The following is a 27,321-nucleotide window of genomic DNA, read 5'->3' on the forward strand; positions in this document are numbered from 1 at the left end:
GTTGATGAACCCCATTGACTTCCATAGTATGGAAAAAAAATGCTGTCAACTGTCTGGTTACCAACATTCTTCAAGATATCTTTTGTGTTTAGCAGAAGAAAGAAACTCATACAGGTTTGAAACAACTTGATGGTGAGTAGCCTAAATTATGACACAAACTTACTATTGAAGTGAACTATTCCTTTAAATATAGGTACCTGTGGCATGCTGGTCACTAGCATTAAACAAACATACAAATAAACACTTTGATAAAACTAAATAATATTACTATACAGAATGTACAATGATTTTTGTCTGGCATTCAATAAAACAGTCGAAAAACTCAAGAGAGTGTCAGGGGTTAAGAGGAAAAGTTTAGAGAAAAACGAATAATAAAATTGAGATTAATTGCATTTAACAAGTTTTATATTGTGTGTGTTGTTTTAACTCACTTGAGAAATAAACTCAAAGACATTTTTTGTATTCTGAATGGTCTGTTGGGCAACTGTTGTATAGCTTTTGTTACACTTTCAGATTTGAGGTTTGTATATACCAAAACAAACATAACCTGTTTTTTTTTGTATTTTTGTATTTTTAAAAATCTCATTTGAAAGAGTGCAAGAGAATCGCAGACAGACACAGGGCCTGTTGGCCAGAAAGGGGTTTGGTTGCTGTGAAAGACTATACACTCCATATGTCAGTCCTTACCCGTCCTGAAGCCCTTCCCCCAAACACACACACACAGACACACACAGGGGTCTGATCTGTGATTATCTCTACTCCTTCTGTTCATACTCCTCAGCACAACCCCTGTAAAGACCCCCACCCTCTCTCTGTTCCTCCAATTATAAAGTAACACATCTTACTCAACATCAGTTACTGCTTGTTATAAAGAATCCTTTACTCACTGTACTCATATATTACTTGACCTCTTACCTTACTTGACCTAATACACTACAAGAGGCTAAATGTAAAAATTTTGTATTTCCAATGTGTGAACAGCATGTGATGAAAAAACTTGATCTACCTCAACTTCCGGCTGTCTGAAAGCCTGTAGAGTAAACCGATTTGTTTTGTGAAGGACTCGGGCCGGTTGTTTACGCACATTCCCGAGATCCTCTTTTATACAAGATTTATTATATAAGATTTATCATAGGATAACGCTGCCATTCTGTATCGTAATGAGTGTGTCATGCAAAGAATATAGGGATTAAGTCTCACCAGACCTATATAATCTGTAGTTTCAAACATATTTTATATTAAAACTATCATAAAAATGTCATTTTAATACCCTCACCTGTTGACATGATGACAGAGAATTGGAGAGCTGTGCAAACATATCCACATCGCTTGATCAGATGCTTTCTTAAAGGAGTAGTTCACTTTTTAAAAAACTTTTGCTGATAATTTACTCACCCCCATCATGTCATCATCCAAGATATCCATGTCATTCTTTCTTCAGTCGAAAAGAAATTAAGGTTTTTGATGAAAACATTCCAGGATTTTTCTCCATATAATGGACTTCAATGGGAACCAAACGGTTCAAGGTCCAAAAGATACTTTCAGTGCAAACTACAAACTGTTCAAAGGGCTTTAAACAATTCCAGATGATGAATAAGGGTCTTATCAAGCGAAACGATCGCTCATTTAAAAAAAAGCCGTGACTCTCCTGTTCGAACTCGTTTATCAAAATGAACGAATCTTTTTTCAAGTCATTTGGTTCATTCAACGAATGAAACGAACGAATTGACTCGGGAAAAGATTCGTTCAATTTGATGACTGTTTGATGAGTCATGAACGTGCATCACAGAACAGAGCAAGGCGACCATTTGAGCTTATAAAACTTAAACTTTGTTTTTTATTTTTAAATGTGCGATCGTTTCGCTCGATAAGACCCTTATTCATCGTCTGGTGTCGTTTAAAGCCCTTTGAACAGGTTGTAGTTTGCACTGAAAGTGTCTTTTGGACCTCGAACCGTTTGGTTGCCATTGAAGTCCATTATATGGAGAAAATCCTGGAATGTTTTCATCAAAAACCTTCATTTCTTTTCGACTGAAGAAAGAAAGACATGGATATCTTGGATGACATGGGGGTGAGTGAATTATCAGCAAAAGTTTTTTTAAAAGTGAACTACTTTTTTAACTTCTGATTTATCTGTTTTTTTTTTCAACAAAAATGTATCAACATTGATAATAATCAGAAATGTTTTTGAGCAGATTCATCATATTAGAATGATTTCTGAAGGATCATGTGACACTGAAGACTGGAGTAATGATGCTGACAATTCAGCTTTGATCACAGGAATATATATATATATATATATATATATTACAATAGAAAAGAATTCTTTTAAACTGTAATAATATAACAACATTACTGTTTTAACTGCATTTTTGATCAAATAAATGCAGCCTTGGTGAGCATAAACATTGAAAACATCTTACCGATATTTACATTTAAAGGTTTTTGGCCTAAAACAGTTCAATTGACCAGATCAAGCCTCTTCTAATGTCTTGGCTATAAATAGCAGAACTGAAATAGCACAAAACTTTTTCTGCTGTAAAGCCAGCAGACTGAGCTGAAATTAGCATACAGCTGCAGGCGTCTGTGTGTGAGGAACCCCTATTTCTTTGTCATTAGGGATGAACAGACCCTCTTGTGGCAGCTGCCTATAGTGACCCCCAGAGGTCAGAGGTCACAGGCTGCTTTCCCACACTGGAGTCTGTTTCATACAACTCTGTTAACTCATTTTAATAAATGAAAACACACACGCAACAATGTTACTCTTTAAATATCTCTATTTATTTATCTTAAAATAGTTTCATTTTATTCTACATAAATGTTAAAAGGAAGAAAGACTTGCGGAAGCAAAAAATATTAACACTCTTTTGCTATTCATTTAAAATACTGTCAAAATGAAAATGAACCAAAACAGAGTAGCACAATTAAATAAAGGGAAAGTGTTTTTCAAACGCAGTGGAAATCTACTGAACAGTTCAGCCACATCGGACCGTCCCAGTTCTCAGGATTATTGCTGTTTTAGGACGCTTAAATCTGTGTTAAACTACAAAAGATTCCAGCAGGAAAACACAAATGATCACGAGACCAAACGCAGGAGAGGATGATGATGGTGATGATGTCATAATGGAGGCTTTAGAACTGAAATCAGAAATGTAACATTTATAAGTGCTTAAAGGGATACTCCACTTTTTTTGGAAATAGGCTCATTTTACCACTCCCCAGAGTTAAACAGTTGAGTTTTACCATTTTCTAATGCATTCAGCCGATTTCCTGATAATTAGAAGAATATCTGTAACCTGACAGTTTCTGGTCTCATTGACTTTCATAGTATATATTTTTCCCTACTATGGAGGTCAATGAGACCAGAAACGGTCTGGTTACTGATATTATTCTAAATATCAGAAAATTGATTCAACAACGGTAAAACTCAACCTTTTAACTCTGAGGGAGTTGTAAAATGAGCCTATTTCCAAAAAAAGTGAAGTATCCCTTTAACTAAAGAGCTGGATATGCTGGTGTGTGTGTGTGTGAGAGTGAACATTTCACAATGGAATATACCAACTCATCTACATGTGCTTCCAACCCCGTATGACTGATCCATGGAAGACAAAAGGAGAGATTTTTGTACAATCACAATGTTGTTTTGCTTACAATGAAAGTTTTTGGGGGACAGATGTTGTCGATCTCCTGAAAACACCAAGTTTTCTCAAGCCATTTGTTCTTCGTCTCATAACTGAGAAACGTAACGAAATACACTACTGTTCAAAAGTTCTGCTCAATAAGGCTGAGCCTGCACTTGTTTGATTAAAAATACAATGAAATATTGTATATAGGCCTGTTCTTCATATAAAGCTATTGTGTGTTTTCAGAAGATATATAGTGCACAAGATGCATAAACTAGTTTAATGGTGCTTTTTTTGGTCACTTTTGGACATGGACAGCATCCGTCCCCACTGACTTGTTCTGCTAATCATATTTTGTGTCCCAGAGAAGCGAGTCAAACGGGTGTAGAAAGAACGCCATGACAGTTAGTAACTGATCCTTTTTAATTCAGAGTAAACTATCCCTTTAAAGCATCTCTTTCACCCTGGAGGCTGTAGGAACACCTCTGTGCTCTTTGCTATCACAGGAAGAGAAGATACAACACAATCTGGGTATCGCAGTGTCCACAGTCACTGGTGACAGATGTGCCCACTTTTAACTCTGAAAGGGCTTCCTCTCCTTCACAAAAGCAGCCTGAACATGAGACAACAGCTGGGATCCAGCAACTGCCTTCACTTTTCAAGCCAGAGAAAACAAAGTCAGAGAGTTTGCTTGGAGGGATGCGTCTTAAAGGAACAGTTCAACCAAAAATTGAATGCGTCATTCGCAGAATGTTCACGCAGCTCTTCCAAACAAAGTAAATTCGGACGGATCAATACATACATGCATACAAAAATAAAAAAGTGAAAAAAAAATGTTCACTCAGAATTTACTTGTAAATTTCCAACAAGTTGAAAACAAATGTGAAATTTTGTAGTATTAATAGTATTTTTTGGTAACACTTTATTCAACTTGACGTAGTTACTAGGGCTGTGTATCACCAACAATGTCACGATACGATAATCATCACGATACTAAAGCCTTGATACAATACGCATCACGATATGGATCAATTTGGAATTTAAATTTCTTTTGAGCTGAGTTTATTACACAGTAATAAATGTTTATTAAAACACCAGTGTTAACAGTTGTGATAACTGATTTTTTTAAACTGAAATGAGTTAAATAATAACAAAAAGAAGTTTAAAATGGCTCTTTCTTCTGCTTTTAAAGTCTGCCTCAATAACTGAAATGACAATTACAGTGACAGTGAAGCATGTCTACACTGCTCAATGAATAAACAAAACTTAAAACATTCCATAAAAGCAAAAACGGTAACAACTTCAATTTAACATAGTTTTTTTCAAACTCCTTTAAACACCTAGTATTTAACAGGACTTAAAGGAGTAGTTCACTTTTAAAAAACGTTTGCTGATAATTCATTCACCCCCATGTCATCCAAGATGTCCACGTCTTTCTTTCTTCAGTCGAAAAGAAATTAAGGTTTTTGATGAAAACATTCCAGGATTTTCTCCATATAATGGACTTCAATGGGAACCAAACGGTTCAAGGTTTAAAGTGTTTACTTATACAACTACATGCTAAAAGTGAATCAATGTTTGTGGGAATTCCCACATTATAAGTGCAATACCCACAATCCCGCGCCGAAATTCAAGCAATTATTGGCTACATTCAAAAGCACAACAGTATCGATACGCGCATCGCCAGGAGTTCATGACGTTGTATCAATATTCTGAGCACAGCCCATGTACAATAGTAATAACTGTAAATTATGCATAACCATAAGTAACTAACCCTAAACCAAACCCTAACTGTAACTATAGTAAGTACATGTAGTTTATTAATATTACTCAGTACAGTACTTATTTGGGAAAGTAAAATGTAATTACGTCACCTTAAAATAAAGGGTTACACTAATTTAAGGTGTCTGTGTTAGTGTAATTATACAATTATATATATAATTATACAATTATATCGTGTAATTTAAATACTGAGTAATAATCATTAACTACAATAGTTAAGGTTTAATTATTTGTAATTATGCATTATTTACTGTTATTACTATAACATGTGTAACAGACACTAAAATAAAGTGTTACCAAATAAAGAGTAACCATATTTTCCTGTAAAACGTACTCCAATTACATTCGTTTTATTTACACCTTTGAAAAAATATTTTTCACAGTGTAGCGCGCACATATATTTTAACAGTGCTTTATGGCTACAGAAAACGTTAATGTTGGTTTTCGACAGCGTCCATCTCCATTCACTTTCACGGTATGATAAAAGAGCTGCGTGAACATTGTACCAAGCATCTTTTTCACACGTTTTTAACAGAACAAAACTCATTAAGAGCAAGTCATGGTCATTTTTAGGTGAACTCTCCTTTTTAAATTCCTCTGCTACTATCTGTTTTCCTGCTCTGGAACTACATTTTCCCTTTCTCGAGAGGAAGTTATTCACCTCACATGATTGACAGAAGTAAAGATCCAATCAAGCTCTTAGAGGGGCGGGCCACAGTTTAAGGCGGGGCTTAGAGAGCCAAAATGGCCACCAGCATGGCTTCAAAACCTGCCACTGAAACGTCGATACACAAGCAGAAAGAAGCAGAATAATTCACATTCAGGTAGTGAGCGCTCCTCACACACAGTGGTCTGACAAGTAACAATCGTGAGGAAGGGAAACAAAAGGAAACATTTGATGTTATACAGACTGAATATATTGCCAAGACTCAAACTAAAATCAACAGCGCACCCATAAATGTATGTCTGTCGTCATTAACTCACCCTAATGTTATTCTAAACCTACATAACTTCCTTCTGAGGAACACAAAATGAGATGTTTTGAAGGATGTTCACACTGCTCTTTTACAAAGCATAAAGAGACTTTCATTCTCCAAAAAAGTGCCATAAAAGTGGTCCATATGACTTGTGTGCTGCATTGGGACCACTTTTAAGCAGCTTTGTTGTCAGATTTGCTTCATTTTATGGAAACGATCAGCATAACTACTCTTCAAATCAACTTTTGTGTCACCAGGCAGAAAGAAAATCGTATGGTTTTTCCAAAGACACGAGGGTTGATACATGACTGTTTTCATTTATAGGGCGCACTATCCCTTTAATATGCAGTTTTGGAGATGCATATTCATATTGCTTTTCGAACAAATGATCCATATATGTAACATCAAGTAAAACACAGCAAATATCAATAAATAGTTTCAGTGGTGTTGGGGATATCGTGATGCAACCATAGAAACAAGTATATAAAACTAAGTTGTGGTTAAATTGCTTACAAAGTCAATATGCAAATTAGACCCCTTTTAGAAAACAAAACCTAGTATTATTTTCTCCTCACACACTGATTGTATTCACAAGTGTAAACACTACCAGTCGAAAGTTTGGAACCATGCAGAATTTTTTATGTTATTTTTTTAAGAAATCTCTTCTGCGTTTATTTGATCGAAAATGAAAACAAGTATATTTTTTGTGAAATATGATTACAATTTAAAACAATTGTTTTCTATGTGAATATATTGCAAAACATAATTTATATCTGTGATCAAAGCTGAATTTTCAGCATCATTACTCCAGTCTTCAATCATTCTGATATGCTGAGTATTTTCACCAAAATATTACATAGCAAAAACTGTTTACAACATTGATAATGCAAAATGTTTCTTGCAGCAAATCAGCATAAGAATGATTTCTGCAGGATCATGTGACACAGCTTTGAATACAGGAATAAATAACATTTGACCATATATTCACATGGAAGACAAATAACTTGCAGAAGAGACTAAATATATATAAAAAATCATAATGATTCCAAACTTTTGACCAGTAGAGTGTTTGAATAAGTTCCATTGGCATAATAAAAGCAAGGGTCTGTTTCTATGACAATGCGAGATAGACGTAACAAACATGCTCTGAAAAAACTGTAATGCTCAGGACACACACAAACACACACACTCGCACGCAAACGTATTGTGAAAGCAGTATCGGGTGAGGAACACACACTCCAAGGCTTCTCCCCACACAGCAGCATCAAATGTTTGACAGTGAACACACACAATCTCGCGCACGCAGAGCAGTGGGGCATTTGCTCCGGTGAGAGTAAGACCAGCAGGTTTGTGGTTACAACTCTTCAGCAGCTAACAGGAAGTTACATCACAACAACAGTGGCTGGGGTGGTTCAAGCAAGCGACTCCTGAGGCCAACAGCAGGATCATGTAAGTGTAGGTGTTTTTTCAGTGGGGCAAAGTGACTCAAAAGACGACGTTGAAATCTGAGGATCTGAGAAAGCAAGGCATCCCTGATTTGCCACGATGAAATGACTGAGGTTTGATGAGGAATTCAATTTGTTGGCTGAATCCCAGAGAAACACATTCAGGTGTTATTTCACCTCAAAATCTAAAGAAAAAAAACAAACAAGAAATGATATTTTGCCTAAAGAAAAAGAAGCCTATTTTCAGAACCATTGAAATTTTTATTATTTTTAAAGGGTAACTAAATTCCTGGTCAGAGCCTGACTCCACCCACTTGCAATATTTGAAAAATGCTGAAAAAGTGGGCGGACCCCAGCGGAGATAAAGGGGACGAAATAGATGCCAAAACACTCTATCCTGATCGTTTTCAATACTCGCAATTCCAACTCCTGACTCGCTACAGTGGTTTTGACGAAACAAGCTGGTTTTTACACTGCCAAGGGCGTAGCTCGTGCCAAGAGCGTGGTGAGCTGAAACGTGCTTACGTCACGAAGAACCGCTAACATCCAATAGGAAAATTCAACTGCAGTAGCCACCGTTCAACCTGAAGAGGGCAGCACTAAGACGTTTTTACACCATATATTGTAGAAATAAAACACTTTATAAACAAATGTCAAAAAAGTTACTCGAATCAATGACTGGTATTAATAAAGATCCATTCTTACAGATCATTAACTAAAAAAAGTTGGTTTAGTGTTTAGTTACTCTTTAAACACTTTTATCCTAAAACTAACGCAACATCCATCCGTTTTACTTTTGAGTTCATTGTAACTGCCAGTATTTGCAATGATTCTTGTATTACAGAGAGCTTTGTTAATGAAACAAATCAACAAAGGCAGCACAACAATTCAAATATTTGTTTAAATTACAGTATTTTTCAAAATTATATTAATAAATAGCACAAACTTCTGTTTTGAGATAAAAAAAATCTTAAAACAAAGAATTCTAATATTCTATAGTCTTGATTTTGAAGTGAAATACGACCAGTTTTTGTGAGATTCGCCCTTTTACATTCAGTAGATTAATTTCTTCAATGAAGCCCCGTATTTTATTTTTAAGATTGTAATAAGTATTTCAGGCCAATAGCTTTGATACCTGACTCTATCGAGGGGAGACCTTGGTACAGTACGCACTCGCTAACCATTACCAGCCTGGTGTCATTTCCTGACATTACAATCCCAGTATCAAATAATTCATCAGGCATATCAAAGTGTATCAGAAGAAAGCATTGAACAGTAAGATTGAAGAGTTTTTCATTTAATGAAAACATTATTCTGTGCGGTTAGATTCAACAGTCAAAGTTCATTTTGGTTTGAGTCACTCAGCCCACCTGTCACATGTATATGAGTGTGTATCTAAACATGTATGTGTGTGATCACAGCAGGTATCTGTGCCGGTCTTCGTCCAGCGTGAGGTCCACCACCTCAGGAGGAGGAACCCAGCCTGGCTGCGCAGAGACTGACGTCCACGCCGGCGGAGCTCTTTGCTTCCAGGAAGAAAGCGACTGGATCACTCCACCGCGAGGAAACCGTGAGACGACGCTGAAAAAAACATTAAAACAGTAAGAAAAATATCATATTTCAAAGTAACAAAAATTAAGTGACTATTTATAGATTTAGAAATATGCTGAAATAAAATATCTCAATCAGGGCTCGACATTTCTACTAGACACTTTGGTGGGTTAAATTTTATACATGACATATACATTTTTCAGTTGTAATCTTTTAAAAAGGCATCTGAAATAATAAAGTAAGTCCAATGAAGTGTTGTAAAATATAGATTTTTCGATACAGAAATATCTGAAACGCTCCCAATACTCATTTTCTACAGAATAGATGAGGCATGATACCAACTGCGCTTTTCCTGTCGCTCATCTCTCCGACAGCGAGTTACACACAAACGCTCCCTTTACTCACTCATTTGCTCCAGATGAATATTGCTGATGTTACAGGGCTTGAATTTCAGCGTGGTTGTGCTTTTTGCGCATACTTGTGCTGAACTTGTGTCACATAGCTCCGTATGACTGCTCACTGCCATTATCAGTTGTTCCTCCATGTTGAATGAGTGACTCCGGGCGGGCCTGCTGCCGTTTATCACATCCCTTCACCACGTGACAGCAGCAAGCAGGCCTGATTGGTTAACGCAGCGGGAACAGACGCCAAAGTTCAGATTTTCGCGAATTCGCTTCAAACGCGTGAATGCACAAAAAAGCAACAAATAAAATCACTCGCACAGACCTCCAGATGTGTGTAAACGCATCTTTACATTGACTTAACATGGAAATCACTTGCTCAATTCGGGGTCGGGGTGAACGCAGCATTAGAGAGCAACATGTAGCAATTTATCGATTCAATAAAATACCTTACTGACCAGTTGAGTAATAAAACCGGCATCTCTTTTACAATCTCAAATTCCTCAGTTCTGTTCGTCTTTTTTTTTTTTTTAAACAGACGATTCCCATAGGTTGGAGATTTAGCGGCTTCATGTCAAGCTCTCTCACTCGTTGTGACAACTAACCTCTGCTTAAACATTTACTAATTACAACTAACTCCCACATCAGACACGCGTCAAGTAGCCAGAGCAACCTTTTCTATTTACGAGTGACGCATGTACGCAATTTCACGCGAAAGCCATCTTGACATCTAAAATAAACACTTATAATAGGCTTACCATAGTGAATCAGGGTAAGACAAAAACATGTTTTTGAAGAAGGATTGATTATGTATTACCTCATTTAAATTTTGATAAAAAAAGTTATATAATGTACCTTTAAACAACCAATTTACAATACTGCAATTTTTTATTTAGGGCTAAAATATGATGTACATAATCTTGCCTACCTAAGTTAGCATAAGATCATTAATATTATATGACTACTGAATGAATTGGATGAGGATGGACTCACTTGGCGTTCTCTTGAACTCCAACGATCTCCACTTCACTGTCTGTAGACGCCAGACTCACCTGAGATGGCTGGGCTTCTACGGCACCTAGAAACACAACAGACCACATTCAGCAAACTCTACTAAAATACCCTTCTGTGTCAACATTCACTGCCATCCTTAATTAAATATGAGTGAATCTGATGCAACACACAAATGCCCTTCAACAGAAATCAGGCGCCAGACAGAGATAAAGGGATAAATTTAATTTGATAATCTAACACAAAATATCCTGTAGTTGAGGCCAACACTTATTCATCTCACAACAAAAGTGAGGTAAGTCAACGAGGAAATGGCTGCATCACAATTCTCATACTAAAAGTACTTAAAGGTAACATTTAAATGACAAAACAGGATTGTTATAGAGCTTGAATGGGAACTTCCAATACCAATTCAAAAGTTTGGGTATGATAAAAAAAATAATTTTATTTAGCAAGAATGCATTAAATGGATCAAAAGTGAGAGTACGGATAATTTAAAATGTTTCAAAAGGTTCCGTTTCAAATAAATGTTGTTTCCATAAAAATATGAAGCAGCACAATTGTTTTCAATAATAATCAGAAATGTTTCTTGAGCAGCAAATCAGCATATTAGAATGATTTCTGAAGGATCATGTGACTCTAAAAATTCTGATGTTGTCACAGAATACTTTTGAAATGTATACAGTACTGGTCCAATATTTGGAGACATTACTATTTTTAATGCTTTTGAAAAAAAGTTTCTTATGCTATCAAGGCTGCATTTATTTGATCAAAAATACAGAAAAATAGTTAATATTGTGAAACATTTTTACAATTTAAAATAATGGCTTTGTATTTTAATATACTTTAACATATTATTTATTCTTGTGATCAAAGTTGTATTTTCAGCATCATTACTCCAGTCTTCAGTCCTTCAGAAATCATTCTAATATGAAGATTTGAGGATCAATGTAAGAAACTGTTATGCAGCTAAATATCTTTCTGCTTAATTTATTCTGAATTAAATTATATTCTTAATAGAAAACCAATATTTAATTTAATTATATTGCTTTTTACTGTATTTATGATCAAATAACTGCAGCTTCGGTGAGCAGAAGAGACTTTGGAAGGGTTGTGTAATAAGTTATTTTGTTAAAAAAAAATTAGATTATTTGTCTTTGCTTCCGATTCACGAAAAAAAAATTACATTCCTAAAAACAAAACTACTGTAGTTACTTCCCATTTCTGCAGTGCAAGGGATCATGTTTAAGTCTAAAAACCATCTCGATGCACACTAAAATACTTTAAATACTATGAATCTAATATTGGTATGCGAATTGAGACGCAGCCAATGTGTACGAGCGTACAGTCAGACTGCCGAGTAGCGGTGGAAACGAACCTGAGAGCGATCGCGACTGTTGTTCCTGCTCGGAGTGAGTGTCTGAAATATCATAGTGGCCAACCACTGCAGGACCCACTGCAACACAATCACACACACACACACTGTTCAGAAGATTCACCCCTAGATTTGTATGTCCAGAATTCAGCTGTGAAGTTTATTAATCTAAATAGTTACAGTGGAAAATTTCCATCCAAACACTGGTCATAGTAAATTAGTGAAACACTGAATGTTTTGCAAAATGTGTTTTGGCTTTGGGTTTAAACTGCATTCGTAGCATGTTGTTGATGAACACAGATAATTATATTTCCTCGGTAGAATTTTATTGAGCAAACAGGCGTTAAAAGCAGAAAGGCGAATCTTACTTTTTAAAGTAAAACAATTCAATGCTCACAATTCTTTTTATTCCGTAATGCAACATATTTTCAGAGAGAAAGTATATATTTGGCAATGAAAATGTGTGATTGAAGGACTTTAAAAGATCACAAAGATACATTTCTTCAAGTAAATAGGGTGATTTTTCTGTTTTGAAAAGACTTGTTTAAAGTATTTATATTTTAAGTATTTGTTGGGCTGTATTTAATTTATGTATATATATTTTTTTCATTTTTTTTAAACACTAAAGGCCAATTCACACAAAGGACATTAACTACACTACAACGATAAATTATATAAAGTTCTACACATTTTTTGTAAATCTAAAAGAATAACAGTTAACAAAACTATAACGCTACAGATGAACAATATCGTTTGAATACATTTCAGAACGATTTACCTCCAGCTAACCCAGGTGAAAAAGACGTACAATTAAGTGTATTAAAAATGTACTTAAATATGTTTTTAATACAATACAAATATAATGTAATGCATTTTTAATACACTTAATTGTACATCTTTTTCACCTGGGAATGAACGATAAAAACAATGACAGCCAATCAAAACTCATTCTGCTTTAAAGAGCTTGAGCATTAAAAGCGACAGACGACAAAATTATAGCGTGTGCTTCTAATAAACAGAAAAATTACGTCTGCTGGTGTGGACGCTAATATAGTTTTCTTTATAGTTATGGTTTTTGGTGTGAACGGGCCTTTACATAAATTCTTTAGTCAAAAAAAAAAAAAAACACCTTTTTCGTAAAATTATAGATTCCGTGATAATTGATAGCACGCACCAAAGGCAAAACATGGACATTAATTCTAAACTAACTGGATAATAAGGTCAGGTAAAACAAATGAAATGCTTTTAAAATACTTGTATATTTATTTCCCAGCTAATGACAGAGCAGATATTACACGTCAATGTGTTACACAGACATGAAAACACAAATGAACGTCGCCTGGCACACTTTTACGTTTGGTGAGGCAGTAGTATGACATTATTAATAATGCAATGATAAAGAAAAAATACTTGTAACAAATAAAGACATCTATCTCTGGTTACTAATTTCTTAGTTTCTAGCAATTCTGTGGAGGAAATTCCGTCCTCCATCAAAAACATTATGACACTAAACTTAGGCAGCTGGTTATTACCCTTAAAGACACAAAAACGTAAACAATCTCCTTCAGATACTCTATACAGTAAAGCAGAACAGCAAACAGCTTTCAAGTCCTCTGCGAGTCAGTCACTACAGTAAACATTGACTATGTGTGTTTTAGTGTGTAGGAAGCACATGATGGGCGAGTCACAAAAAGAACTTGTGCAGCTCATATTTCAACCCAAAAAAACAAAATTATATTTTTCAGTAAAATTAAACCTATTTTTATCCATATTAAGAATTTTGGCAATGTAACATTATTTTAATACCAATTGAGTACATTTTGATGAAAGAAAATATCTGTCAGTTTAACATAAAATGGTTATATTACTACATTTTTTTGAGTCAAGTATTTATATTTCAGTATTTGCTGTAACGCAAACAAAAATTATTGTATTATAGGATATTACAGTAATGAAAATATAGTGAGAAGCAACAATGCATCTGGTTGTTCTAGAATCAGAGGATGCATTTCAAAATGCATCAAATCTTTATACTTCTATATATAGGCTACGTTGTTTAATGCAAATTTGGGGTAAAATAGGACTGTGACATGTTTTCGTGAAAATCACCCCTAAATAGATTCATAACAGTGATCAATGTGTCTTGCTTTAGACATTGTGTCGAATAGTAGAATCAACTCCGTTTATTGCGTGTGACTTTCTCCATTAGTGTTTGTCCTAGGTTAGTATTCAGCACAAAAACCAAGGTATAGGCTGTCATTACATTACAGCTCTCCATTGTCAGCTTATGTCATGCATATTCCGCTTTGGAAGAAGCGATTAAATAAGAACCTAAAACAATCCACAATGCAAACAACAGTTCTTTGGTAGAGACGCCAGCCCAGGTGTTTCAGATGAAGACAAAAAGACACATGGCAGTCGAGGCAAAACTTTCGAAGTCTCTATGGGAACAAACGTCTTTCGGTCACACTATGGGCAAGAAAAAAAAAAAGATTCTTTAAAATGATTAATCTCCAGGTGAATAGGAGAATCTGGCTCTCCCAAAGACATGAGATCGCAAAGGCACTGACTGTGGAGGGCGGCCCTGAGATGCGAATATAAAACAGAAAATGTTAATAGCAGAAGGTCAGGTGAAGTTAAAGAAACAGTTTACCAAAAAAAGGAAGAAAAGTCTGTCATTATTTACTTACCCTCGTGTCGTTCCAAACCCATACGACTATTATTTCCATTGAACACAAAAGTGGAAACTTAATTGACAAAAGTCAATGCAGACTAAGCATGACAACCTCCAGGAAGGACAAAAACACTGTTCACCTTCATTAAATGGAAAAGAATCATGATATTCCTCAAATTCACATTTTGTGTTCCATGCAAGAGAGCCAAATAGGTTTGGAATAACATGAGAATTAGTAAATGTAGAATTTTTGGGTGAACTGATGCTTTAATAGAGAAAGAGAGATGTAGAAGGCAGAATGAAGATGAAGAAAAATCAGTAGAGGGTTAATGAGAGATGAAGAGAAAGTTTGTGCATTGTCCCAAGCCTCCACTTCAGCGGTCAAATGGAGTCGGCACAGTCGTTTTGCGTCTTTAAACATTAGGTTCGGATGGCTCGGCGTTTCCATTGAGCCCGGCAGTCTGAGAAGGAGGAGGAACCGTGATGGCGCTGAGTCGGGCCATTTGATAGGCCGCCAGCGTTTCCTGCGACTCCGACGACGGCAGGAATGAGCTAACGTGGCTCCGCCCTTCCGGATTTTCGCTTGACGAAAGGTCATCGTCTGAGTGCATGCGGGTCAGTCTGTCCATCCACACGCGAAAGCGCTCCTCGGTCTGTCTCTGCATCGCAGCGAATCGCGTAAGAGCTTCCTCCAAGACTCCGCCCAGGCTTCCACTGGCCATGCCCATGCCAAGTTGGCCCCGCCCATGCGCTGATGCTCCAGAAGCGTCGGCTCGGCGATGGCCAGCTTAAAGACAGACGGCAGTGCCGAGAGAGAGACGTCAGACACACAGGAATGCAGAAAGTGGCGGCGTTATTGCGTGCACACCGGCGAGCATGCTGGGAATTAGACATGCAGCTCTCACAGTGCATTCTGAGTACAGTTCACCAATGGTCATAAGATTAAAGGCGGCTTAGAGAGCACACAGTGAGATAGAAACCAGCAATTTAACCCACCCTCAGGAATTGATATGCGAGGCGTACAAAATCAACTTCAGCTGTAAATGTAAGTACACATTGATGGTGATCGAGAGATCACTTCTAGCGCTTTCCGAAGCACCAGCGCACTCAGATCACTTGGACGTGGCTGTGGTTACAAGAGGTAAAACCATATAAATACTGTTCGTTTTCTCACACAAATCGCTCGTTATGTGTCTTAGGCCATCAATGTGTACTTACATTCACGAGTCATTAAATCATGTTTGTGGTTATAATCAAGTTTTTAATGTTGCTTGTATATCTATGTGGTGTTTTTAATATGCTTTTAGACAAACCATGTGCAAATTCACAAGTCAACACTATTGTTTAGTATTGTCTCCTTAAAACCGCAGTGAACCAAAGAAAGTCTCAAAAACACGGTTTGAAATCACTGGTGTTTCTGAAGTCACAAACTACCTTGTAACCAATCAGATCAACGAGTGATCAGAGTGGATCTCTGCGCTGGTGTGAGTGAGTGGAGGCGGGGCTCATTTGCATATTAATTGAACCATGTATACTAGATGCGGCAAGGGTGTAGAGTAGGCTTGCTATGGTGTTAGCGGTAACCCACCGCAGCACCGCTCCCCACTGTCAAATTTTTTTTTTACATATATAAAATCAATTCGTTCAGTTAGAGAACAGACACAACAATTAAAAACTGAACGCGTCTGCTTAAAATCGTGAGATGAACTTTAGTCGCAGCAGCAGGAGTCAGATTTCATTAATCACGAGAGTGAGGAGCTGACTGACCAGATGATGGCGAAATATTGAGCCTGATCTCATGAAAGTTCGTATCTACAGCACGAATGTCATTTCTCGTGCCATTTATACGCCAAAAACAGTTTTTGCGTGTATAGAGAATGGGAAACTACATCATGGCGCAGTGCACTCTGGGTAGCGGCGGCCATCTTTTAGGACATGGTTGACGTAACTAAGGTAAACAAACACACATGGACCGTGCGAAGATCAAGCACAAGGTTATCTACCGAGATAAGCTGAACAAGGAAGCAAAGGAGCGCTGCTTAGAGAAAATAAAGGCAATTAACGCGGGCTCGATCCGTACGAACACAAAGAGTGGTCAACTGATCTGAACAAGCTACCGCAAACAACATTTCCTGACGTGTTTTCTTACCTTGTTTGTGGTAAGCGCATGCACATTTGAACCAGACACACCTCTCTGTCACCAACAACAACTCTGCAAGTTAAACTCTGCGTCGAATATGTTTTCTTTTTTACTTAGGAAACATTTTAGTTAAGTTATTTACTTTTATTAAATGTAATTTCCAGGCGAAACGCTGTTGTTTTTGTTGTTTCTGCAATGTTCTAGCTTAGTTTCTGTAATAAATCAGAATCCGGTTTATTTCCAGGTTTTCACATACGAGGAGTTTACCTTGGTATACTGGTGCTTAACCGTACACATAAACATAAATAAAGAACTAGTAAATAGATCAAAAGTACATGTCTACAAAAAATATACTGCAGATTTGACTATGATTTGACGTTTCTCACGCAACCTCCGTGTCCTAAAATCCCACAATGCCTTGCGTTACTGGGATCCGCTGACGTCACGATCCTATTCTCTATATGGTACGCTTTTACGCGTGCATATGATACGCACTTTATTGCGTATAATACGCACAAACTCCCAATCCCCCTCCCCCCTAAACCTACCCCAGGGTTTTTTAGTGCGTAGTATATGCACGCAAAAAACATTTTTGGTGTATAAATGCCACGACAAATGACATTCGTGGTATAGAAACGCATTTTCATGAGACTGTGTTGGAATATTTGGTGTCAAAGCCAAATGTAAAATCGCCTTTTTAAGCAAATTTGTTTTGTTTTTCATTAAGAACAATAGGCTAGTAATGAACTCACCATTCAGGCAATACACCCCCGAATTGGCGCTAATTTGAAAGCGAAACTAAAATGTGCACGGGCGCGGAGCGAGCTTTTAAAAACTCTGTTGCGCACCCATGGACACACACTGATTAACCGGTGGGAAAATATACTCACTGTCACATCCCTAGTGTGGAGTTACATTCAAGCCATTTTAAGGCATGAAGAACTTTTTTTCAAAGAAGAAACATTTAAATATAATTTTGGTGATCAAAGATGAGTTTTAAGAGATAAAATGAGCGACTACAAGGGGACTTTATGGTCGTAAATGTGTTACAAATGTACAGCTTAGAGATGTAACTTGGGGCTTTGAAACATTGCATCTGCAAATCATTGTTGTTTTTAACTAAAGTTTTTAAACTTTAAAAAATTGTGTTTGTCAACTGAAATAAAACATTGTATATAAATATACTTAAATTACATGTTGCCTTTGCTAACTGAAGCAAAGTAAATTTATTTCAATGCCAAAAGCACACAGCAAAATTAAAACAAATTATAATGAAACTGAACATATAAAAATAAGCACTAATTCAAAATATTAATAAATAATATATTAGTGTATAAATAATACTAAAACTGCATTTTGTTGCTAAAATAGAAACACTGGAAGCTAACAAACATGCCTTCAAACTGTACTACTAATATAATAAAATCAGAGAGCTATGGTAATAATATAATCAAAGTTAAGTTAGGATCAACAAACATTCACTGAGTTTCATCTGCTGCCTTTCCAACAGTGTGGCCCCCAGAGAGAAAGGCATACGCCCCCTGGTGGCCCCATGAGCAACTGCTCCTGCCTGTAGTGCTTTTGGCAAAATTAATATCCCAATTAACAAATACTGTGCAGAAAACTAAGAGTTAATGAAAGGAAAAAAAGAAAAAACTGCAGACAATTCACACATGAGCCAGATATAGGACACAAAAAAACAACAGATATTGAGACGATGAAAAGACAAGACACAAAGAAAATCTTCTAAAATGCAAACTTTCATTCAATACCTGGTATAATTTCCCTCCAATTAATCTGCATTTGTTCAAATGGTGGAATGTCATGCATCAGCACTGTTGATCATAAATATGCTTGAATTATAATCTCATTGCAAACATGACATTGAACATAATTTCTCTTTTGAATATCTAGTGCTTGAACATTTGTCCACAGCAGTGGTAAACAGGAGCATCAGACTATCAAAATAACAAACTGCTGTGTATTCAAGACTAGTAGCCAGACTTAGTGGGTCATTCTGGTTGGTCACTAATGACAGGGGTCAGCATGAGGTCAGAACGCTGTTGAATTCTGATACTGGAAAAATGTTCTTCGCCTGGCGCTTTGCATACGAGGTCATTCAACATGCATGCACAGAAAACACACCCAGACAGGTGCAGATCCTTCATGTGTGTGTGATTGAGTCTTTCGCAGTGTGTGGTCATATTTAACCATTCTGTCATTCAGTCAACATGCACCAAACAATGCATGAAAGAAATGAGATGTCAAAATGGCTTCACTCCAGGTGTTCGTTTCAGGACTAGAGCTGGGAATCCTCAGGCACCTCACGAGTCACTTCCCATTCAAAGTCACAATCTGATTCCAAAACCAATCCGATTCGCGATGCATCTCAATTTTCAGCACAGTTGCAAATCTTTAATGAGTTTACAGAACTCACTGCAAAATTCTGTGTACAAATTTTGAATAAAACCATACATAATACATATGCTCTCATCCACAAGCAGAAGAAAATGTAATCAGTAATGTAAACGTAATCAGTCTATCGACATCTAGCATATCGGGCAATACCGCCATTTCGGGTTTGTGTTTTTCTTTTACTTTAACTGAAATGGTCAGATCAATAATGATTTATTTTTTAACCATCATTAATAATACAGAATGATATTTTTTTAAATAAATACTTATAAATAAATGCCATTAAATCAAGTGGTTTGTAGTTATTAATAATAATAATAATATTAATAATATGATATTTATTAACAAATTAATAAATAAGCTCTCATTCACAAACTGTGTGTGTTTGTGTGTGTATATATATATATGATTAAGTGAGATGGCCAGACAAGTATCATTTTATTGTTTTTTTTAACATTTATTATTAATTATTAGGGATGCACAGATGTATCGGCCGATAAAAGCAATAACTTTCGGCCATCGGACAACTTGCTGATGATCAGGGCCAATTAAATGTATGTATCATGTCTCATGTAATTGCTTTAATCAGTGTTTCAATCGTGGAAAGAGCTTGTGAACTGTATGTCACTTAATGTTGCATTTACCTCAGGAAAGTTATCTAGTGTTCACACTTCACAGGTAGTTAGCTATCAAAAAAAAAAAACACTAGAAATTATCTTATTTACTGTTAATTATATATTGTTTGCTTGAATAAATTTGTTACGAAGACAAGTGCTTATGAAAACTACCTTAGTGCAACTAAGTTGTGTCCACACATTTCCATTTTTGAGTAATTAGGCTATATCTGAAATAATTACTCTAATTACTACATTTAATTAATTTAACCTCTAATATTATAGTAACATACCATATGAGATGGGTCCCTGTATCCATACACAGCATTAGTTGGGACAGATTCCCTTTACTTAATGGGACATTTTATTATTAAGGATTATTTATATTATTATTTTTATAAACCATTTCCTTCTTCCGGATTAAAGCAAAGTTGAACTAATGTCACGAAAAGTGAGGTATATGTGTTAATCCGGAGTGGTGATTGGCTGCCATGACTGGAGCGTACGCTTTTACATCATCAGTTTTCTCCATATGGTCCAGGAGAAAAAAAAAAACTCTTTTAATCCAATCACAGTGCTGTATTACACATGAGATCACTTTGCAGTAGTCAAATGTGATAAGACCGGTTCGGCCCGGCTCGTTCACCTCTGCCTGCTCAGCTTTCCGTTCAGACGCGCAAGTGTGTTTACCGATTACAGTAGCTCAAGTGTTTAAAACCTCAAAAGAAGTGTTATTTTAATATTGATTTGTCTGAATAATGTCTGTTTTATTGGTTTTCTCCCCTCTTCCCACTCTCTACACTTCCATTTTTCCAACAGCCTGGCTAACATCAGACCATGTCTCATTGTATTGACATTGAGACGTGGTCTGGGAACCATGTTAATTTTCTCGTATTTGAGGCGTGGTTTACAAATTCCCAGAGCCGTTTATTGGGTGCTACGAATGTCTATCAAATGCACCTGTATGCAGCTCATAGCCAATCGTATCAATTATACCAGATGATGTATGTAGAGCGAAAGAAATTAGACGAGGAAGGAGACGATGGGTCAGAGATTTATGCATCAAAGGCTGCATCGAAAGGTAACTTTCCGTCTAACTGCTTCGGTGTGTCGCATAGACGTCGTCATCATCTTGCTGCGTCCTCCCTGGTCTGTGATTGGCCCCCTCGCTGAGGCAAAAATTTGCTCCATGGTATCCAGACTGTCTAGCAGCGTGAATAAAATCGCGCTGCGCAAAGGCAGTATGGGGGAAGCCCAGGCTATATTTCCACAGCTTTACACATCCATTGTTAAGTCTTTTTCAGAGCTGAGGTGTAAACTTTAAAGTCCCCATGTAGTTTCCATGTGGTGTTTTTAATATGCTTTAAGACAAACCATGTGCAAATTCACAAGTCAACACCATTGTTTAGTCTCTTCTCCCTAAAACCACAGTAAACCAGACAGTCTCAAAAACTCGCTTTGAAATCGCTGGTGTTTCTGACGTCACAAACTACCTTGTAACCAATCAGGTAAATGAGTGATTATCAATGAGTGGATCTCTGATAGTGTGAGTGAGTGGAGGCGGGGTTCATTTGCATATTCATAGAACTGCGTATACTAAACGAAGCAACGGTGTCAAGTTACATTCAAGCTATTTTAAGGCATTTTCAGGGAAAAAACATTTAATTGTCATTTTGGTGATCAAAGATGAGATTCAAGGGATTCAATAATTGACTACAGGGGGACTAAGAAAATCAAACTATCGGTAGACATATTGAAAATCGTGTCGGCGGAGAATTTTAGCATCGGTGCATCTCTAATTATATTAATAAATCAATACATATATTACTTTAAGGTAATGATTATTTAATTATTCAAATTGTAAAATTAAAATTGCTTCACTGGTTTTCAAACACTTAATCATAACTCGTATTGGTTGTTGAATAACAGATAAACGTATTAAATATTTGTGGATTAACGAAATCGTGATGCATCAGTGAATCGATTTGTTCAGGACTGGCTGTTACTACACACAACAGCCGGTCTGCTCTGATCTTCTAGACAAAATGCTGTGTGTGTCTGTGCAGTTACCTGGTGCGTGAGAGTTGATTGTCTCTCCCTCGTTGTCGGACGAGGCCGTTAGTGGCGAGGATGATGAAGAGTGGGCCGTGATGTCGCTGTCGCTGGTGCTGCTGTCCTGGAGCACGTCGGGTTTGCGTCTCGCCGCCGCCTCCCGCTTCTGCCGGAGCTGTCGCATGCGTAGCTTCTGCCGCTGGCTACGCGGGCCTCTGACACGCACACGTCCGTTCACCTGCTTCTCCTGGCAACGGTTCTTCTTAGCTGCCATTGCGATGGTGGACGTGTCGCTCTCAGAATGCGAGCGTCTTGACTTTTTTCCGGCCGTCTGGGCGGGCGTGGCCTTTTCCTCCGCTGACGAAAGCGTGTCGGAGTCTCCGAGGTGACCGGAAGAGGAGGGCGACCGCAGGCAGACGGAGGAATCGCTGTCTTCCCGCGGGCAGGACTGGGCCGCGGTCGGGGGCGGATCCGTTTCCTGCGGTTGCCCGGGGGCGGAGTCTCTATGAAGCTCCTTTAACAAGCAGGGCATGGAGAGCAAGCCAGGGGTTGGCTGTTTGTCAGGACTCTGAGAGCTGATTGGCTCTTCACAAGCTGGAGAGCTGGTGGGTGTGGTCTCTGGTCTCAGGGGCATCTGCTCCTCTGTGGCCCCGCCCTCTGTGGGGCATTGAGGGAGCTCGTTGGCCTTCTGGGCATCAGTCATCTCTGGAGGGCGGGGCCAGGGGCGGAGTCTCTGAAGTGGCAGTTGCTAGTCGATAAACAGGGGCGGCTGACCTGGAAAACAGCAACTATGTCAAGTCAAGTCATCATTTATATAGCACTTTTACATTTACATTTATTCATTTAGCTGACGCTTTTATCCAAAGTGACTTACAACTGCTATATATGTCAGAGGTTGCACGCCTCTGGAGCAGCTAGGGGTTAAGTGTCTTGCTCAGGGACAGATTGGTGTCTCACAGTGGATTCGAACCCGGGTCTAAAGGCACGTGTCTTATCCACTGCGCCATCACCACCCCACAATGGCTTTTAACAAAGGATTGTTCCAAAGCAGCTTTACAGTGATAAATAGGAAATTACAGTAACAGAGATTGTTTTGGCTTTACAGCAGCTCTAGAATAAAGTTATTTTCCAGCTAAAGTTTTGATTGATACACTCCTGTTGCAACAATTATTAGTTATTAACTTAGGGGCCGCTAACACGACTTAATTTTCACAGAAAACTCTTAAGTTCTCTCTACGCAAACATCAAAAACACGAACCCGTGGGAACGCCGATGGCGCACACACACGTATTAAGAGTAGAGCCCGACCGATAAAGGATTTTGAAGGCCGATACCGATGTAAATGTTTTTGGGTTTTAAAATCCGATATTCCGATATATCGGCCGATATATATTTCTTTTTCTTTTTCAGAAATGCGCAACGCGCAACAAAACATTAACAGATTTCCCAAACATAGTTATTTGTAGTTATTAATGAGTTTAAAACTAAAATGATATGATAAAGAATTTTAAAAAGAAACTTGTTTCTTTTATTGTCACAACAGAATGAGGAACATAAAAATATATGAAAGTTCTGATAAATAAAATAATAATTAGTCCCTACATTGCCTTATAAGCTACCTTATAATTACAATGTCAGCTTGCTTAGCCCTTTACCTGCACTTTTTAAATTATTTCCATCAAGCTACATCAAACCATTTTCAATCATCAGTTGCTGCCTGCCTCCTAAAACCTGCTATTTAGCGATTCTAAATCCATTGCAGAACGACAGTCTGCAACGCACACTTGGCGTCGTTGGATTTCACACACGTGTAAAAGAAAAGCTAACTTTTATGCACAAGATAGGTTTGATACTTTTTCTCTATGTCGAAATGTTCACTCCTCGCAAGTCTAACTTACATTTTACAATGCAGGGACATGCTAGATATACATATAGTAATCATTACTTTATTTAGGCAGAAAAAGTTCATTGTGGTTTCCAAGCTCATTAATGTTAACGTTAGCGGTCTTCCACTGATGATAGTGGTATTAGCCTGCTTTGTGGTTAGCTAGTCTATGATAAGCCATAATAATTTAGCAATAGATAACATCATACTGCAAATTGTAAAACATACATTTTCAATATAACAGGCCAAGGAGAGATGATTGAAGTGTGTTTCGTCCATTTTTATTTTATTTTTGAAATATTCATTTATCGGCCATTCATATCATACCGATATTTTGGAAAATGACTAATATCGGTCGATAATATCGGTCGGCTGATACATCAGTCTGGCTCTAATTAAGAGCCCACTCCACAGGTATGCACATCTGAATATATGTGCGCAGGCACGTAGTATGGCATGTGTTGTGTCAAAAATAACAGCCGACTTCCTCCTAATTCTTTGTCAAAACAGCAAAGGTTGTTCTATTTTATATAGATATTGTTCATTTGAAGCCATCCACTGCCTTAATTAATAGAACAAAGATTAAAACTATTATGCACTGGAGCCAAACACATCATGACAGCTTGATTTGTATTCTTAAAACTTAAGAAGTGTAAAGGTATAAGATAGGAGAGTATACCAAGATGTATATCAAGGCAAATGGGACTGCAGGTTCTTTTTGTTTTGTTTTATAGGTTTCCTTTTTTAAATAGACCTTAATTATCTTTATTTCAATAGACACTTTCTGCCTGTAAATCATTCATCTCTGACATTATATATATATGGGCTAGTTCTATTATTTATTTATTATTCATGTATGTTTATCTTTCTCTTGTGTATATCCCTTTTAAATTTGTTCAGTTATGTATTCAATTTGTTTGTATCAGTTATGTCCTCCACACTGAATTAATTGAGTGAATATTTGTCAGTGCTAATGCTGGTAACTTTGTTCGTAAGAAAAACACAAAGTACTGGTATTAAAAAAAAAAAAAAAAAAAACAGCCGACAAATATCTGATTACATGGTTAGTTTAGTTTCTCACGATCAACACTGAACTGACTTGAGCTGAATAATGACTCTATTATCTTCTGAAGTGCTTATAGCTGAAATTGAATTTCTTTCAAATTTGATGTATTATTCAGCAACATTAACACTTATAGTACAAAATAAACGTGACTTGGCTATTTAAGCACCACTGAGGTACAGGTGTTTAACCAGTCAGAACACTGAACTATCACGCACCAGGGAAGCTCTTATCAACCTTTCTACATGTCATCCGACTCCATTTCACAACAGTGTAGCCTTAAAATGGTTTCAAAACTTAATGTCCATAAGGAATTTTTTTGCTGCGTTCAAGGTGTTCAGTGTTATATGAAGACTTGCACACATTTGTCATTTTAAAAATCATTTTTGGGGACGGACCTCACAAAGAGCACTTTACTAGCAATAGATTTTTCAGATCGATCCAAAACTAGAATTTTCTTGTAAATATTCAGAACTCATGTTATTAATTCAAGGAATTGTTGAGGTCAGAAAATTACCATTTTATGATTCTCTCACAGGTTTTCCATGATATGTGCAACAAAACACTGGAGACCTACTTTAAATGCACCCTCTCCAGTCCAGACATGCAAAAGCAAAGCTTTACCTCAAGTTACTGTTACATTTGACACCGAAACACCCCATTTAGAAGAAATACTTAGAGATTCATACATATTTATATACACATACATCACATATTCTATAGTTTATAAACAAAATATTAAATTATTTAATATATATATTTTTTCATTTACAGTAAAAATGACAACAGTGGATGGAAGAATTTAAAGCCCCCAATGTGGTAAAAATCAAGCTTATAGGTCTATGTATGTGTTGTTTTTAATATGCTTTAAGACAAACCATGAACAAATGTATAAGTCAACAGCATTGCTAAGTATTTTCTCCTTAAAACTGCAGTAAATCAAAGAAAATCGCTGGTGTTTCTGACGTCACAAACTACTTTGCAATCAATCAGATCAACGAGTGATCGTCAGAGTGGATCTCTGAGCTGTGTGAGTGAGTGGAGGCGGGGATAATTTGATTTAACGAAGCAGAAAAAAATATATCAAGCAGCAAAATAAAACAAAGAAGACACTTGTCATAGTTTTGAAAGGATATCCCCCTTCTCTATTAATTATTCATGTTTACATGCATAATAATTTTCCTCCATATAGCGTGCACGTGTTAAATTGGAATATTTGGTTGTGCCATAAAAAAACAAAATTTTCCGTTGGTAACATCATTGAATATACGTGGTAGCATATGCAGTAAGTGGACATTTTCTTACTATTGACAACCAAAGAAACATGTTATTCCAAGCAGGTGTTTTACATGCACTGACAGCCACAGGTCGTGTTTCTGTATTAGACGTGAATTACAACAAAACCTGTTGCAAAATGATATTATAAATTAATATAACAGACCGTTTCATACACCATTTGAAGGATGTCCCATGTTTATAACAAAAGCAGCAGCAACGAATGCAGTGTTTTGGCGAACGCTGTGGTTACCATGGTAATTTTTGAGTTTCCTTACATGGTTGTTTGCGAACCTCGGTATCAGACAGAAATCAATAGCTAGCCTACATGATATAAGAATATCGCGCGCGCTCTTATCATTTCGCATTGCGCGCACGCAAAGACGCACGTAACAGCCCGTAGGGTTACAAGGGCTTATTTGCAAGTAATGATTCTTTGAAATATTTCCAGAATCAGTTAATAAAGCTGACGAGTTGCATGAACATCAGTGCATGCAATTCAACTGTGAAACAAACGGACGGAATACCGCACTTGAACCATCAGAGAAAGAGGACTAAGAAGTCAAACCTATGAAAATATAGGATACACTGCAGCACAAACACTCATCCTGCGACATGTTGCTGCAACACATTCGGTCTGGAAGTTGCTCAACCACTGCACGTTAACCGATAACATTTGCACGTTGAGTAAAGACATATATGCATGAATAAAGGCATGCAGTAATTAAAGTGAGAGTAGGTTTGAGTCAAAACTGCAGTCAGCACACGCTCAAAATGGAAGGGCGCAGAGCGGAGAGCGCGGCAATAACCGACGACAGCAGCTTACCTGCTTCAAATGTGTCCTCATGTGTGTGTTCCCTGTAACATCTCAGGCTCGTACTACCACATTCATGGGGGAAATATGGAGTAAAATGAAATTTGTATAAAATAACTGCTGTGTTCTCGACTTTCCGACCGCTTTAGCACAGTTTGCTAATTTAAAATGTCCCCACTAGCCGTCGCTGGAACAAATGTGTAGGCGTCATTTCCGCTGCGATG

The 27,321-nt window shown here is 37.2% G+C and overlaps 1 protein-coding gene across 6 annotated transcripts; it reads right to left on the minus strand.

The window, feature by feature from the left end:
- Positions 1-2,759: 2,759 nt before the first annotated feature.
- Positions 2,760-27,301, minus strand: ark2n (arkadia (rnf111) N-terminal like PKA signaling regulator 2n). Of its 6 annotated transcripts, XM_039679224.2 has the most exons (6): positions 27,110-27,301; positions 22,079-22,834; positions 18,752-18,814; positions 12,169-12,246; positions 10,773-10,857; positions 2,760-9,408 (listed from the first exon to the last, which is right to left on the minus strand). In XM_039679224.2, exons 2-6 carry the CDS (start codon positions 22,761-22,763, stop codon positions 9,243-9,245), a joined length of 1,077 nt encoding a protein of 358 aa, XP_039535158.2. In that variant the 5' UTR covers positions 22,764-22,834; positions 27,110-27,301; the 3' UTR covers positions 2,760-9,242. The 6 variants fall into 6 exon arrangements, 5 of the variants coding, with proteins under 5 accessions (XP_039535158.2, XP_039535161.2, XP_039535162.2 ...); XM_039679227.2 differs by lacking the exon at positions 18,752-18,814; XR_005623689.2 differs by lacking the exons at positions 2,760-9,408; positions 10,773-10,857; positions 12,169-12,246 and adding exons at positions 13,406-14,749; positions 14,856-15,626.
- Between the last annotated feature and the right edge of the window lie 20 nt (positions 27,302-27,321).

This window comes from Pimephales promelas, chromosome 19 (assembly GCF_988280905.1).
Source record: "Pimephales promelas chromosome 19, fPimPro1.hap1.1, whole genome shotgun sequence".
NCBI classification, from domain to species: Eukaryota; Metazoa; Chordata; class Actinopteri; order Cypriniformes; family Leuciscidae; genus Pimephales; species Pimephales promelas.